Genomic DNA, 13,450 nt, shown 5'->3' with positions numbered 1-13,450 from the left:
ACGTTTCTTTTGTGTTTGAGACAAACATGACTGTAGAGTCAGCCATAAGAATAGAAAAGAACAAAGCTCAAGCGTGTTCATTGATTGCACTTTAACAATCTTTTCTTCTTCTTCTTGTTAGTACTTAAACTACAAGAACTAACTACAGGTCTCGTGGTTAAAGTCCCCAACCCTCGGACGAGAGATGCCGGAAAACTGTATAGTACTCTGGACAAGGCATTGTTGTCATAAAATCCCGTTTCTATTCTACATCCGTCGACCGTTTTATCATCTAAATAATGTTACACATGAGACTATATGGTACATAATTACACTTGACTCCCCCTCACTCTCACCTACTATACCCCCCCTTGGCAAGCGCATCCTCAAACATAGACTTGCAAGGGACCTTGCTCCCCAATTTGGCACACAGGAGGAACGCACCGCTGAGCTTTCGGTGCAGACTGTATGTCTCTTCTGGTGGAGGTGCCAATCGCTCGTGGAGCATGACGGGTATGAGAGCCTTGACACGCTCGGTGATCGTCTGGTCTTTGAAGTCGTAAATATCGGGTGCGCTGGCAAGGAAAGGCTCCGCAAGTGTAAGAACAGACTTTGTGTGTGCTTCAACCATGGTGCGACTCTCATGGCCTGTCAGGTAGCCCAAGCTCTCTGACAACTCCTTGACAGCGGCCTTGTCGGATCGAGAGGCCGCAGCGAGAAGCTGCACATATCGCGTGACGAACTCGTCAGGATACTCGCGAGATGCGCCAAAGTCCAGCAGCTCGAGCTTGTTAACATCCGCATTATAGAGAAAGTTTGTCCAGTTTGGATCTGTCTGCATAAACCGAAACTCTGTGATCTCACGGAGACAGAGACGAAGAATCTGGGTACCGATCCAGTCGCGTTGCTCCTGGGTGAAAGAGGTGATGCGAGTCACACCGATACCATCCATGAAGTCCATGGTCAGTACTTGCTTACCAGATGCCTCGGGATAAACATTTGGCACCATAAAGACATCCTTCTCACTTGAACCGAGAAGCTCCCTGTAGCGTTGAGCGCACTGAAGCTCACGCTCATAGTCACATTCCCAACCAAGCTCCAACCGCGCGTTGTCGATGGTTTTGTTGAGATATAGACCCTTAGGGAGTAGCTTGGTAGCTGTGAGGAGAATGCTCAGGTTGTCGAGGTCCGAGTTGATCGAGTCAGCGACACCAGGGAATTGGATTTTGACGGCAACTCGCTTGCCGTTCTTTAGTGTGGCCTTGTGAACCTGTCCGATAGAAGCAGCAGCGATAGGCTTCTCCTCAAAATCGCTGAAGAGGTCTCTCCACTCAGGACCGAGGTTTGCTACTAATACGCGATCACGCTGCCAGGCAGGCATGTAATCAGCGCGATCCTGGACACGCTGGAGCACCTGCTGGATGGGGGCAGGTAGCATCTTGGTGTCCTGAAAACTCATCATCTGGCCAAGCTTCAAAGCAGCACCACGCATACGCGAGAGCTTGGCAACCAGACGCTCCATGTTCTTCTCGCTCAGGAGGACAGATCCCTCGCCACCACCGCCAAAGGCTCGACTGAAGCCCTCGGTCATGGCGCCTCCCAACATACCTGCTGCAAGACCACTATAGTTCCAGATCCGGCTGATACGAGACGAGGGGACCTTGGATTCTCGTAAAGCATATGGTGTCTCTGAGGGCGTTGCTGTCTCCCCAGCAATCTCTCTGGCGGCTTGAATGACATCCTCGTCGATCTTTTGAATGGCCGGAGGGGCTGACGGAGTGGCCTTTTCTGGTTCAGGCACGGAGATTTCCTCCACCGGTTTCTGCTCGACGGGCTTCTGCTCCAACTGTTTCTTCGGCACAAATTCCTCGACAAGGGGTTCCTTCTCAGCTGGCTCTATAGGCTCTACGAGTTCCACTGGCTTGAACACAGGCTCTTGAGGTTTTACGGGCTCCTCTTCAGAGCTCTCTTCGAGGGGTGGTGGGCGCGGAGGCCAGTCTCGCATGGGATGTGGCTTCACAGGACCCCCAACTCCGGGGCGTGCAGGAGGTGCTCCAGGTCGACCTTGCTTTCGTAGAGAGTCGAGGACTTTGGAACCTCTCGCGGTATGGAAGATGTTGACGTCGATCCCAGGCGGTAGATCAAGGTCATCCTCTTTCGCCTGTTCCGATGTAACCTGTTGCTGTGGGCTCGGTCTGAAATTGGGAACCGGGCTATTGAAGGGTGCTCTTTCGGTCCTCGTCACTTCAGGCGGAACATTTTGTTTCGGTGTTTCGATTATAGGTTTCGTCTCTCGTGCTGCCGGTGCAGCTTGCTCGTATACAACCTCATCGCTCGCCGCCGTAGCATTCGGTGCTTTCTCCCCCGTTGGTGAGCTCCTTTGAGCGTTTCGCTTCCTCAATGCCGCTGCAACACTTGAAGTTCGACTGTATGTATCGATCTGACGACCTCGAAGCGCGACATGCTTAGCGGCGACACCTCGAGAGGCATTGAGCACTGCCGCAAGGTCGATTGCGAAGTCGACGAACCTCATCGGGCTTAGACGGCCTCCTTGGACCAGAAGCACATTGAATGGAGGTGGTTGATATTGTCTGGCTTGCTGGCGTTGGCTGCCAGCTCGGTTTGGTGGGTTGGTAGTTCCAAGGTCCAACCAAAAAAAGTCCATGATCTAATCGATGGGTCATGCAACTAAGCGGGTTCCTTGTAAATGGCCTCATCTCAGAGCTGGAGGAACCAGACACAGTATTCGGCCGAGTGAGAAAATAATTATTCGAATTTAAATTCTATTTGCTTTATCATGTAAATAATCCAGAATGGTTGCGCTTCTCTTTTGAGCCGCTGCAGGTATCGTGAAAAGTATGGAGCGCCAACACAACACCATGCTATTAAAAAAGACGAGGATAGGTAAGGTAGTGACTGGCCAAGTGAAAACAATGGAACATTGGGGCAATTTTCAATCCATTAATTCACTCCGGAAGACATGGAAGACATGGAAAGCAAGAGATGCCCCGAACCCCGTCACCGCGGTATCTCATTTCCACCATTACTTCTTTCCAGATGTTGAGTCAGGTCTCTTCACTGATCTCAAAAGTGATCCTCTGGGAGTCATGGGTTTGGAATTTCCAAATGAGCTCCCACTTGATCCACGTCCAGGGGTGCCAACCTTACTCCAAAGCCTTTGTGCGGCCGGCGTAAGTCCACCATTGACCCGAGGACTACTCGGAAACTTTGGAACCGGCGTCTTGTCAACTCTCCCTGTAAGTCCATTCCTTGAGGATTCCTTCTTCGACTGAGATATCCTCTCCACCATGCGTTCGTGTAGACTTTCTCTATCGCGTTGCTCTTGCAGGCGGAAAGGGTTTGGGGCTGCATCTCCCGGGCCTAGATTGATAATAGGAGCAGCAAGGATTGGCTCATCTTCATCATCCTCGTCGTCCACAAAAGCATACCCATTAACCCTCGGTGTCTCGCCTCCGCTAACGATGCTAGAGTCTCGATCATCTTTCCGAGGCTTGCTGGCAATGGCGTCTCGCACCGCTGACATGGTCGGAGATGGCGCCCTCGGTGTGATGCGCGGCTGTGGCATTCTCGTGTTCTCGTAGACTATTGACTTTGGGGCCATTCTTGAAGATTCTTCGGCCTTCTGAGAAACCGTAAGGACACCATCCTCTAACCCTTCAGGTCTGAACATCAAACCGTTTCGAGGGTTGGCATTCCAGGAATCCGGGCGAGCTGGGCGGTCATCTTTGTCCTTGATGGCCAGCAAGTTCTTCTTGAATCCGTCATCTATGAGGCTTCGGGTTTGGCTCAGTCGATCCTCAACCTCTTTCTGTTTGATCATTTGCTTTGATGGCAGTTTGTTGCCGCGCCAAAGCCAGGCATATTTGTCCGCCTTTTTCTGATTCTGTTTGTCTACAAGCTTATAAAAGCTTTCATTATCCTCACTTGTGTAAGTATCTTGAAATTTTGTTAGGCTCATGTTGGCTCCTAGCCATGGTTGGGAATCCGGAACATTAGAGGTAACTGAAGCTGGCGTATCGCCGCCATATGTTGAAGGTGTCCGGCCACCAGAAGTGAAGGAATTCGGTTGTGATAAGAGAGGATCATTTCTGCGTCCAGGTGTCATAACATACTGAAGTCTTCGGCCCGCACTTGAGATCCAGGCAGAGTCCTTTGACTCAAGCGCATCCAGATATTCTTGCTGTATCTCAGTTTGAAGGAGTCCCGGGAAGAAGTCCCGGGCGATGATTCGTGATAATGCTTCTGTGTAGGTATCTTCGTCAAGTACCTTCTTGGGTCGTTTTATCTTTTTGGCTTGAGGAGGCGGGGGCATCAAGTCTGTGTCTGTCCGCTTGCGTACCAGCGCATTTGAGGTCCCTGACCCTGATGAGTCCATGATGTGCCAATACTGGGCGCAAGGCGCGCACCAGCCGTGGAAAGTTCACTATCAGTGCTGGACCGTGTTTTCTAGTTGCGCGATGTCTCTGGGTGTGTTTCAGATATTCAGAGTCGAGTCTTTTTGGTATGAGTTTGGTTTGTGTCTGTTGGTTGTGAATAACTTTGACTGAGGTTCCAACAATGAAGCAGTGGGGCCGAGATCTTGATATGCAACTAACCGATCTCCGATTCGGTCAAGGCAGTCCAGGTATAGGTTTCTGTGGATAATACCTATTGCCATTCTTACTCAAGGTAAATTTGAACAACTTGTTGACTTCTTGGGTAACCAAGTGAGTCAGCGATGCATTACTCTAGGTAAGCTTTACGAGTAGCACAATAGCCTGGTGATTGAAAGTAGGAAAACTTGGGCTTGGACTGTAGAAACGTAGCACAATAAAGAGATGATCTATCCCATTCGCCAGGCTCCAATGCAGCAACACATGCACACACATGCACACACACGCACATCGGTGTTGGTGGCGATTGATAAAGATTCCCCAACTTTAGGCGCGTGGTCACGCTAGGCATTGCTGATTTGCGCCCAGCTGCGATCGCTTACAGGGGCATTCTAACCTATCACAAAGGTTGAAAGCCCTGAAGCCTTGCCCGTTAAGCCCGCCCCGCCAGGCGTTCTAGGTTCGTCTTCATGACGCCGCCAGCGGGGAGAAACTCCACCGAGAAGCCGCCCTCCATCAACGTCCAAAACTTCTTTCCCCTTCCTCACATTGTGGAACCAAGCCGATTTGGCAGATTGTCTCGCTTCTTTAACATTCCACAAGCTTATTCTGAATCCTTCCTTTCGTAATCCACTTCTTCTCTCTTTGCGACTGACTTCAGCGGTTGTAGCTGCGCTCGGCGCAAACCAACGACAGAACCCCTCCCCCTCCTCTCCCCCTCCGATCTCCTTCTGTGCAGCCATCTTTCTTCGCCGAACAAACCCTGACTTTGCAAAATGGCTGTCGAACTCAAGAACAAGGGCAACAAGGCCTTCCAAGCGGGAGATTATCCTAGTGCCGTAGACTTTTACAGCGAGGCCATTAAGCTGAACGACAAGGAGCCTACATTCTTCACCAACCGAGCCCAAGTGCGTCAATATACCACACAATCTTAACCCCGGAACATTTCCTGACTTGGTACTCTAGGCATACATCAAGACCGAGGCCTACGGTTACGCTATTGCCAACGCTACAAAGGCTATCGAGCTCAACCCCAAACTTGTAAAGGTTCGCCACAAGACTCCCAACGAACCGGAGGAAGAGGCTTTGAAATGTTGACCGTGCTAGGCGTACTACCGACGAGGACTGGCCAAGACTGCGATCCTCCGACCTAAGGATGCCATTGACGACTTCAAGACATGTGTGTCTCTCGATCCCAGCAACAAGGATGCCAGACTCAAGCTGGAGGAGTGCAAAAAGATCGTCCGCCAGCTAGCCTTCTTTGCAGCAATCGAGGTCGGCGATGAGCCCTCAGCGGCTGAGGGTCTTGATCTGGACTCCATGGTGGTCGAGCCAGGATATGATGGTGTGCGATTGGGCGACGAGATGACACAGGAGTTCATCGACGATATGATTGAACGTTTCAAGACGGGCAAGAAGATCCACCGAAAATACGTCTATCAAATTATCATCGCGGTCAAGAAGCTCGTATACGACGAACCCACCATGGTCGAGGTCGAGATTCCCAGCGACGTGAAGCTCACTGTCTGTGGTGACACTCACGGTAAGAGCACTTGTCGGTCAGAGGTTTACCAAGCTAATTCGCCACTTCAGGTCAATACTTTGATCTTATGGAGTTGTTCCGCCGTAACGGAACCCCCGACGAGAAGCACTGGTATCTTTTCAACGGTGATTTCGTTGACCGAGGTTCTTGGTCAACTGAAATCGCTCTGCTCCTCTATGCTTATAAGTGGCTGCGACCTAACCAGTTCTTCTTGAACCGTGGTAACCACGAAACGGATGACATGAACCGTGTGTACGGTTTCGAGGGCGAGTGCAAAGCCAAGTATAACGAGCGGTGAGTTTTTTGAACCATATATCCATGTGACGGTACTGATTGAGTATAAGGGTCTTCAAGCTGTTCTCTGAGAGCTTCTCTGCTCTTGCTCTGGCTACCCTCATTGGCAAGAAGTACCTTGTCCTCCACGGAGGTCTTTTCTCGGATGACAGCGTCACTCTTGACGATATCCGAAAACTCAACCGACACAACCAGCGACAACCAGGTCAAGCTGGTTTGATGATGGAGATGCTCTGGACCGACCCCCAGGAGGAGAACGGCCGAGGACCCAGCAAGCGTGGTGTCGGTATGCAGTTTGGTCCCGACATCACCAAGAAGTTCTGTGAGAAGAACGGTCTTGAGGCTGTTATTCGAAGTCACGAGGTTCGCATGGACGGTTATGAGGTGCAGCACGATGGCCGCTGTATTACTGGTAAGCTATTCTGGGTATCTTCGTTGAACTTTTGCTGATCATCCCTTAGTCTTCTCTGCCCCCCGATACTGTGACTCAACAGAAAACAGGGGTGCCTACATCAACATTGGCCCCGACTACAAACTCCAGTACGAGCAATTTGATGCTGTGCCTCATCCCGACATCAAGCCTATGGTGAGTGGCCCTCGGTGTTTAACCTCGTAATCCCCAATACTGATCAACTGTCAGGCATATGCGCAAAGCTCTCTCATGTCTTCCCTGATGTAGAAAAAACGGAGAGCCTTTAGAAAGCGAAACTGGCGGCGATTTCACAATGTATTCAGGTCCCGGGCGTCTGGAAACGGTGCATTTGCAGGGTAGGCCGATGGGCGATGTACATGCATGCATTTATACCCCCATCTTCGGATAGATGAGATGATAAAATGAGGTTCCAGTTGAATGATGATAACTATGACAAAATGCCACTCTTCAAGCATTCCATAATCGATCTTGCCCGTCCGCTCCAACCATGGCGCCTAGCCAGTCTGAGCATTGTCGTAGTTGTAGGCTTACTTGCTCGCCATCATCCGTTGTGCCTTGCCATGCTGTGATTGCTGTTGCAAAGGAGCCAAGGTCTGGTCTTGGAACACGGACCCAGGCATGGTCGTTGTCGATTTTAAGGATATCCATAGAAATTGCAGTTCCTACCATTCCCAGACATCGGCGAAGAGCAGTTGTGCAGTAGCTCTTGAGCGAAAGATTGTCAAGTGTGGCAGATGATGTGCCGCTGAGGCTGACAAGTTGCAGGTGTACATATGAGAATGGTGGCTCCTTGATTGTGCATGTGAGAAGATCATGAGACTTTTCGAGATCCTTCTGTTGGAATATTGACTTTTGGCTGCCTTGGCTTGAATTTTGTGTCATTATCAATAGAAGTAACAAAATGGTTCGTTGATGATCAAGTTGGTCTAGGTATCTTTAATGAAAGACTGAAGTTTGAGTGGATATCGCAGTAGTTGTATACACCGCTTAAATGCATAACAGCTCTTCATCGCCGCCTTTGTCGCGAACTTGTTCAACATTCCAGCAACCACTCTTCACGCCCCAGACCGATCGCCGAAACAAAACACTATCGACGGTATCTCTCACGAAACACGAGCCATGTCGACTTCCAACTACGTCTCTACCGGCCAAGCGCGCTACCTACGAGCATGCATGGTCTGCTCTGTTGTCATGACCTACGCCGTACGTTCCTCTCTGTCGCGAAGCCAAGCACGAGCCCGAGACTAACATATTGCGATCCTAGCGCTTCCGCGACGAAGGCTGCCCGAACTGCGAAGAGTTTCTGCATCTTCAGCACTCGCAGGACCAGATTGAGAGCTGCACCTCCCAAGTCTTCGAGGGAGTTATCACCCTCGCGAACCCGGCCAAATCATGGATCGCAAAGTACCAGCGCCTTGACAACTATGTTCCTGGCATGTACGCCATCAAAGTGTCAGGTCAACTCCCCGACGAAATTAGATCGACGTTGGAAGACGAGTATAGAATACAGTACATTCCGTAAGTCGAACTTGGACACTGGTAGCATGGACCGAACTGACTGGGTTTATAGACGTGACGGCACAGAGGCGGAGAACGATGCTTAGATTGCCATGTTTTGACTGGCTTGGAATAATTTATTCTATGTTTCTGGCGAAACTGGCGTTAGAGGGACTGGCATAGCAGTAAATATTATGAAAATTGCGTATGATTAGTTAAAAGCGGCCGTTGTGGTATCGATGGTAGAACAAAGCAAAAACACCCCATCCAATTCTTGTGCTTAACAAATTTCACCTTTGCCATTTGCTATGATTCCTTTAACCCGGTCCAAGCTGTAAGACAATCCCTAATATCCTCAATTATTTTTCTGCTTCTTGCCAGAGCCCATACCAAAGCTGAATCCAGCAGACTCTCTTGATCGTTTCTTCTCCATCTCCTCCTTCATTATGCGTTCAGCCTCGCTCATCTTCTTTGGCTGTTCAATCTTGGCTGTTTTCTTGGATCCTGAAGCGAGGGCGTTCTTCTTGGCCTGGGCGAAAACGTTCTTGGTTTGAGGCTTTCCGCCAAGCTTCATTGAAATACCTCCAAACCCACCAGGCTTTGCTGGCGCTGCTTCCGGCTCCTTGCCCTTGTCCGTAGTCATGTCTGCTGTCTTCGAAGTTTCCGCTTCAGGGGCTGTTGTGTCAGGCGCTGGGCTTTCTGATGACTTCGCTTCGGAGGCAGCTGGCTTCGCTCCAAATGAGAGCTTGATCTTCTCGCCTTCTTGTCGCTTTAGCTCTCGAGCTTCGTTATCCTCCTCTTTCTCCTCTTCCCGACTGCCAGCGGTGGCTTGTGCTCGCTTGATCTGCTCCCGAATCATTCGCTGTTCTATCTCCTCGTTGCCTTGATCCTGGGCCTCTTTGCGTCTTAATGCATCCTGTCGTCTTAGGGCTTCTGGAGACCGGTCTATCCACGCTATGTGAATACCCTTATCGTTTTCTTCGACGCGGCAAATTCCCTCGCGGCCCAGATGTTTTGCAAATTCCGTTAAGCTAGCAAAAGAGGTAGAATTCATATGAATATGCTCTTTGTTTCGTATGTACTCCTGATAAAAATGGTTGATATGGACCGGCTTCTCACCGTGACCCGTCCTGAGAAGCTGGAGAAAGTCTGACTGAAACTGCTGCGTGTACGATTTTATGTACTTCTTAGGGTCTTCGCCGACAAGCAACATTTGCCGAACATGAGACTCAGACATGGTATGCTGGCGAAATCCATTCGCATCTCTGCATTGCTTTTCTGTGAAACAGTTAGTATTCGTTATGAGATTCAGAAGTGTGGTTGAGAGGAGTTGAAACCACGATGATGAGACAGCGCAGCGCAGCGTTTACTTACCGCAAACTTGACAGTACCATCTCAAGCGCTGAAGGCCCTTGGCCTTCATGCGGTTTGCGACGTATTTCGTTGAACCGACCTCGGCCTTTGGCATTTTGGCGATGATGTTTGAAGAAGGAAGATTCTCATATACTAAAGAGCTGGTGGATGGATAGGATGGATGTTAAGAGTGTGGAGCCGCCCAGAAATAGGTGGGGCCTTCCATGTATCGGTTATCAAAGCTTATTGGCGTAGCGCACTATGATTCCAACCTTGAGTATCTGTAAAACCATCTATGACATTGGTATCTTCACTCGCTGAGAGAGAGTCGCGGTATGTTAGAAGAGGAAGAAACTGGAGACCGCGGTCCTAAGTGACTGAAAGCATCAGGTCAGCTTACGCCAACTTTGGATGGTTCCCTTACCTTTGGGAACCGCTGGATCGCGACACGAGCTGATTGGTTAACTTTGAATTATTCAGCCGAATGGCCCCGCTATTATCAGCTACGCTTTGCGCCTGCTCAACTCCAAAACTTCAGTTCACGATTGATCATTCACACAGCTCGAATCTGACCCTACCACCAGCAGCTGCCTTAATCCACAAGCGCGCTTCCACCTATAACTGAGCCGTACTTGAAAGACCTATTATTCGAGTCCGCCCACGATGTCGGAACGCAAAGTACTACAGAAATACTACCCTCCCGACTTTGACCCAAGCGCTCTTCAGCGTCGTCGTGGACCCAAGAACGCTGGACCTCGCATTCAGCAGGTTCGCATAATGTGTCCAGTATGTCTTGACCCACCAAAGCCCTGTAAGATTACGACTAAAGCTAACACTACTCTCTAGTTTACTATGCGATGCACGCGATGCGGCGCCTTCTCGAATCGCGGTTTGAAGAAGAACGCTCGCAAGGAGACTCCTCCGGACGAAAAGTACTTAGGAATACAGATCGTTAAGCTTAGTTTTCGTTGCTCATCCTGCAGCTCGGAGATCATCATCAAGACCGACCCAAAGAACCAAGACTACGTTGTGGTTAGTGGAGCGGTGAGGAACAATGAACCATGGAGGAATCGCGCGGCTGAGGAAGAAAGCGTCGAACAACGTCTAGATAGGTTGGAAAGAGAGGAAGCAGAAGCCGCGGGCGAGGAAGAGTTGGACAAGATGGAGGAGCTGGAAGCCAAGAACCAGGATGCTCAACGAGAGATGGCCGCCGCTGATGCCTTGGACGAAATCCGCCACAGAAACGCTCGCATCAACCGATCTGAGAAAGAAGGGGTGGATTTTGTAGATACTATCGTGCGAACAGAAGACGAAGAGAGAAAACAACAGGAAAGGGAGGATGAAGAAGCTGCCAAGGCAGCATTCGCTGCAGCGCGAGCGCAGGTGGAGAGCTCCGTGAAGGTTGCTGAGCCAGAAAACACACCGATTGAGCCGCAAGCCCCAGCTCCAACGTTTAAGAGGGCGGTGAAAAAGAAGAAGGATCATGCGGCTGCTCTAGGTCTCAAAAAGAAGTCGTCATGAAGGTGACATTCACGGGACTTAACAATTAATTGTAATAATGATTTTGTATTTGGCGCAAGCAGTCACTTTGTATTCAATTCACCGTCAAATGAAAAATGGTGTGATCAAATAATTGGTTCATATATCATTTCGCTAATCGCAGCAAATAGCTATAAAACTATCTCCCTTTCCTCCGCACATGTTTGTGTATCCCTATTCCCGCTACCTATGTTACAGTGCTACTCTCGCAGCTCATAAACCCTTGACCATAAACGCCTTGCATGTCGTGTTTGCTTGTAAAGAAAAGAATTTTGAAAGTAGGCCATTTCGTCATATAAAAATGAGCTTTTTTAGGCACCAGTACGCCGTAGATGATGTGTTAATGTTTCATGAGACAAGAGTCATGATGAGGCCTGGCTTGGAAGAGGCTGGGGCCAGCTTCGCCACGATTGACGTCGCGATTGATGTCATGCCCCAACCGCCAAGGCAGAACGCCAAAACAGTGAAAAGTAGAACTCATGGTGAGAGTGGAGTTCTAGAATTGTCGTATTCTCAGCATGATTTATGAGTAGTTGGGGCTGGTGTGGCCGTTTGTCATGCCAGACGAACGGGCGCGCTGAGCAGTAGCGTTGGTTGGGGGTGGGCTAGCACCGGAAGCCTCCATCTGACGCTTTGTGTGGTCGTGCATGAAGCGGGCATAGCTTGAGAGGTTTGTAGGGGGAGGGGGGGACATGGACATGGAGACGGAGCCGTAGTCTGATCGAGCGGGCATGATGAATGTGTTTTGTGGTGGTTGTGTAAGTGGTTTGAGATGAGGTTCAGTTTTGTGATTGAGTTATGAATTATCGACTGAAACAAGTGAGTCGAATTGAGAAATTGAAGAGGCTAGTGGTGAACGCCGGCTTGAAAGGGGAGAGAGTTTATAAATGAGGCTGAAGAGTAGCTGAAGTGGTTGTGATTGTTGTTGTTGTGTTGATTGATGATGAGAAGCAAAATCGAAAGGGGGATGTCAGGTTCTTATTATACCACAAACTCTACAGTACAGCCCGAGCTCGAATGCACATCAGCAGTGCCGAGAAGGAGAGGAGCGGAGCGGGCTGGGTACCTGCAAGCCCAAGACCAAGCCCAGGCCCAAGCCCAAAAGTCCAAGCCCACCAGACCTGAAGCCTCCACCCCCAGGTCCCTTGAAAATGCAATCACAGTGGATTCGTCTTGTGTAATGGGGTGTGGCATCCGATGTTAGCGCGTGTAAGTGGGGGTGTGGTGGTGTGAGTGGCCCCGTAGCCCATCCATCATCATCATGGATGGACCCTTCTTTTTCCTCTCTATGTCTGTCTCTCAGGCCCTGATCTAATTAATACGAACGGGCATACTTAATATAATCTGTAAAATCTATACAGAAGGCTATTCCTAAATTAGATAATTTTAGTATTAAATTATATAGTTAAGGGATTTTTAATCTAGATAGTATTTATATAATATACCTATTTTACTATAAACTTAATAAGAAAAGGTTAGTAAGAAATAAAACTAAAATAGTAACCTTTTAGTAGCTTTTTTACTATTTACTTATTTTACTATTTATTAAAAATAAGTATATAGTTTTAATTAATTTAAGTAAGGCTATAAGGCTACTTCCTAGTTATAATAATCTTAAAATACTTAATTTCCCTTTTAATAGTAATAATAATAATACTACTATCTATTAGCTTAAATAATAAATATAGTAAGGAAAAAGACCTACTTATTATAAGGATAGCTATAAAGATTATTAAATCTAAAGGGAATAGAAAAAGGCCTTATTTCTTTACTATTTTTAATTATAAAGATAGTATTAACCCTAGCAGGTTAGTTATAGTAAAGGAATTTAGTTAAAGGCTACTAATAAATTATAATAGGTAATTTATAAAGAAGCTTTAGGTTATAAAGAACTAATTTTATTAATTAACTAACTAAATTAGTATAAATATAAGTATAAGAAGATCTAACTAGTAAAGCTTATATTTAAAGCTAATAAACTTTTTATATAATATTAGTTAAGGCTATATATAGTAAGTAGCTATATATTACTTTAGTATTTCTTAAAGCTTTATATTTTAAATTATAAGGATAGCCCTTAAAGCTTTTACTAACTTATATAGAATATTTATTATTTAACTAAAACTAATAAAAGTATATTATAAGCCTATAACTAAGCCTTAATATTAGTATTTCTTTAGCTATATTAGTACTATAAAT

At 47.9% G+C, this 13,450-nt stretch overlaps 8 protein-coding genes across 8 annotated transcripts; 3 read left to right on the top strand and 5 right to left on the bottom strand.

The window, feature by feature from the left end:
* Positions 1–331: 331 nt before the first annotated feature.
* FSUBG_4962 (atypical ABC1 ABC1-A kinase) lies at positions 332–2,644 on the bottom strand (the record flags this gene model as incomplete). The annotated part of the gene is made up of 1 exon (XM_036683007.1): positions 332–2,644. One exon carries the CDS (start codon positions 2,642–2,644, stop codon positions 332–334), a length of 2,313 nt encoding a protein of 770 aa, XP_036539441.1.
* A 378-nt stretch (positions 2,645–3,022) lies between these two features.
* On the bottom strand, positions 3,023–4,375 carry FSUBG_4961 (nuclear ES2; the record flags this gene model as incomplete). The annotated part of the gene is made up of 1 exon (XM_036683006.1): positions 3,023–4,375. One exon carries the CDS (start codon positions 4,373–4,375, stop codon positions 3,023–3,025), a length of 1,353 nt encoding a protein of 450 aa, XP_036539440.1.
* A 993-nt stretch (positions 4,376–5,368) lies between these two features.
* Positions 5,369–7,108, top strand: FSUBG_4960 (phosphatase 5; the record flags this gene model as incomplete). Its single annotated transcript, XM_036683005.1, has 7 exons — positions 5,369–5,500; positions 5,559–5,639; positions 5,700–6,135; positions 6,186–6,429; positions 6,480–6,841; positions 6,891–7,015; positions 7,070–7,108. The coding sequence occupies 7 exons, from the start codon at positions 5,369–5,371 to the stop codon at positions 7,106–7,108; spliced, it is 1,419 nt and encodes a 472-aa protein (XP_036539439.1).
* A 201-nt stretch (positions 7,109–7,309) lies between these two features.
* Positions 7,310–7,744, bottom strand: FSUBG_4959 (uncharacterized protein; the record flags this gene model as incomplete). The annotated part of the gene is made up of 1 exon (XM_036683003.1): positions 7,310–7,744. The coding sequence occupies one exon, from the start codon at positions 7,742–7,744 to the stop codon at positions 7,310–7,312; it is 435 nt and encodes a 144-aa protein (XP_036539438.1).
* A 19-nt stretch (positions 7,745–7,763) lies between these two features.
* On the top strand, positions 7,764–8,466 carry FSUBG_4958 (SPT4-transcription elongation; the record flags this gene model as incomplete). The annotated part of the gene is made up of 4 exons (XM_036683002.1): positions 7,764–7,766; positions 7,865–8,065; positions 8,127–8,380; positions 8,433–8,466. The coding sequence occupies 4 exons, from the start codon at positions 7,764–7,766 to the stop codon at positions 8,464–8,466; spliced, it is 492 nt and encodes a 163-aa protein (XP_036539437.1).
* Positions 8,467–8,714: 248 nt separating this feature from the next.
* Positions 8,715–9,827, bottom strand: FSUBG_4957 (KIN17; the record flags this gene model as incomplete). The annotated part of the gene is made up of 3 exons (XM_036683001.1): positions 8,715–9,390; positions 9,442–9,637; positions 9,734–9,827. 3 exons carry the CDS (start codon positions 9,825–9,827, stop codon positions 8,715–8,717), a joined length of 966 nt encoding a protein of 321 aa, XP_036539436.1.
* A 548-nt stretch (positions 9,828–10,375) lies between these two features.
* On the top strand, positions 10,376–11,233 carry FSUBG_4956 (YJU2-Essential nuclear spliceosomal component; the record flags this gene model as incomplete). Its single annotated transcript, XM_036683000.1, has 3 exons — positions 10,376–10,498; positions 10,559–10,644; positions 10,696–11,233. 3 exons carry the CDS (start codon positions 10,376–10,378, stop codon positions 11,231–11,233), a joined length of 747 nt encoding a protein of 248 aa, XP_036539435.1.
* A 541-nt stretch (positions 11,234–11,774) lies between these two features.
* Positions 11,775–11,984, bottom strand: FSUBG_4955 (uncharacterized protein; the record flags this gene model as incomplete). Its single annotated transcript, XM_036682999.1, has 1 exon — positions 11,775–11,984. The coding sequence occupies one exon, from the start codon at positions 11,982–11,984 to the stop codon at positions 11,775–11,777; it is 210 nt and encodes a 69-aa protein (XP_036539434.1).
* Positions 11,985–13,450: the final 1,466 nt, after the last annotated feature.

Source organism: Fusarium subglutinans (assembly GCF_013396075.1).
Source record: "Fusarium subglutinans strain NRRL 66333 chromosome Unknown NRRL66333_c0000045, whole genome shotgun sequence".
In the NCBI taxonomy this organism is placed as follows: Eukaryota; Fungi; Ascomycota; class Sordariomycetes; order Hypocreales; family Nectriaceae; genus Fusarium; species Fusarium subglutinans.
The sequence above is the reverse complement of the archived record's forward strand: the minus strand, read 5'-3'. Positions and strand labels throughout refer to the sequence as shown.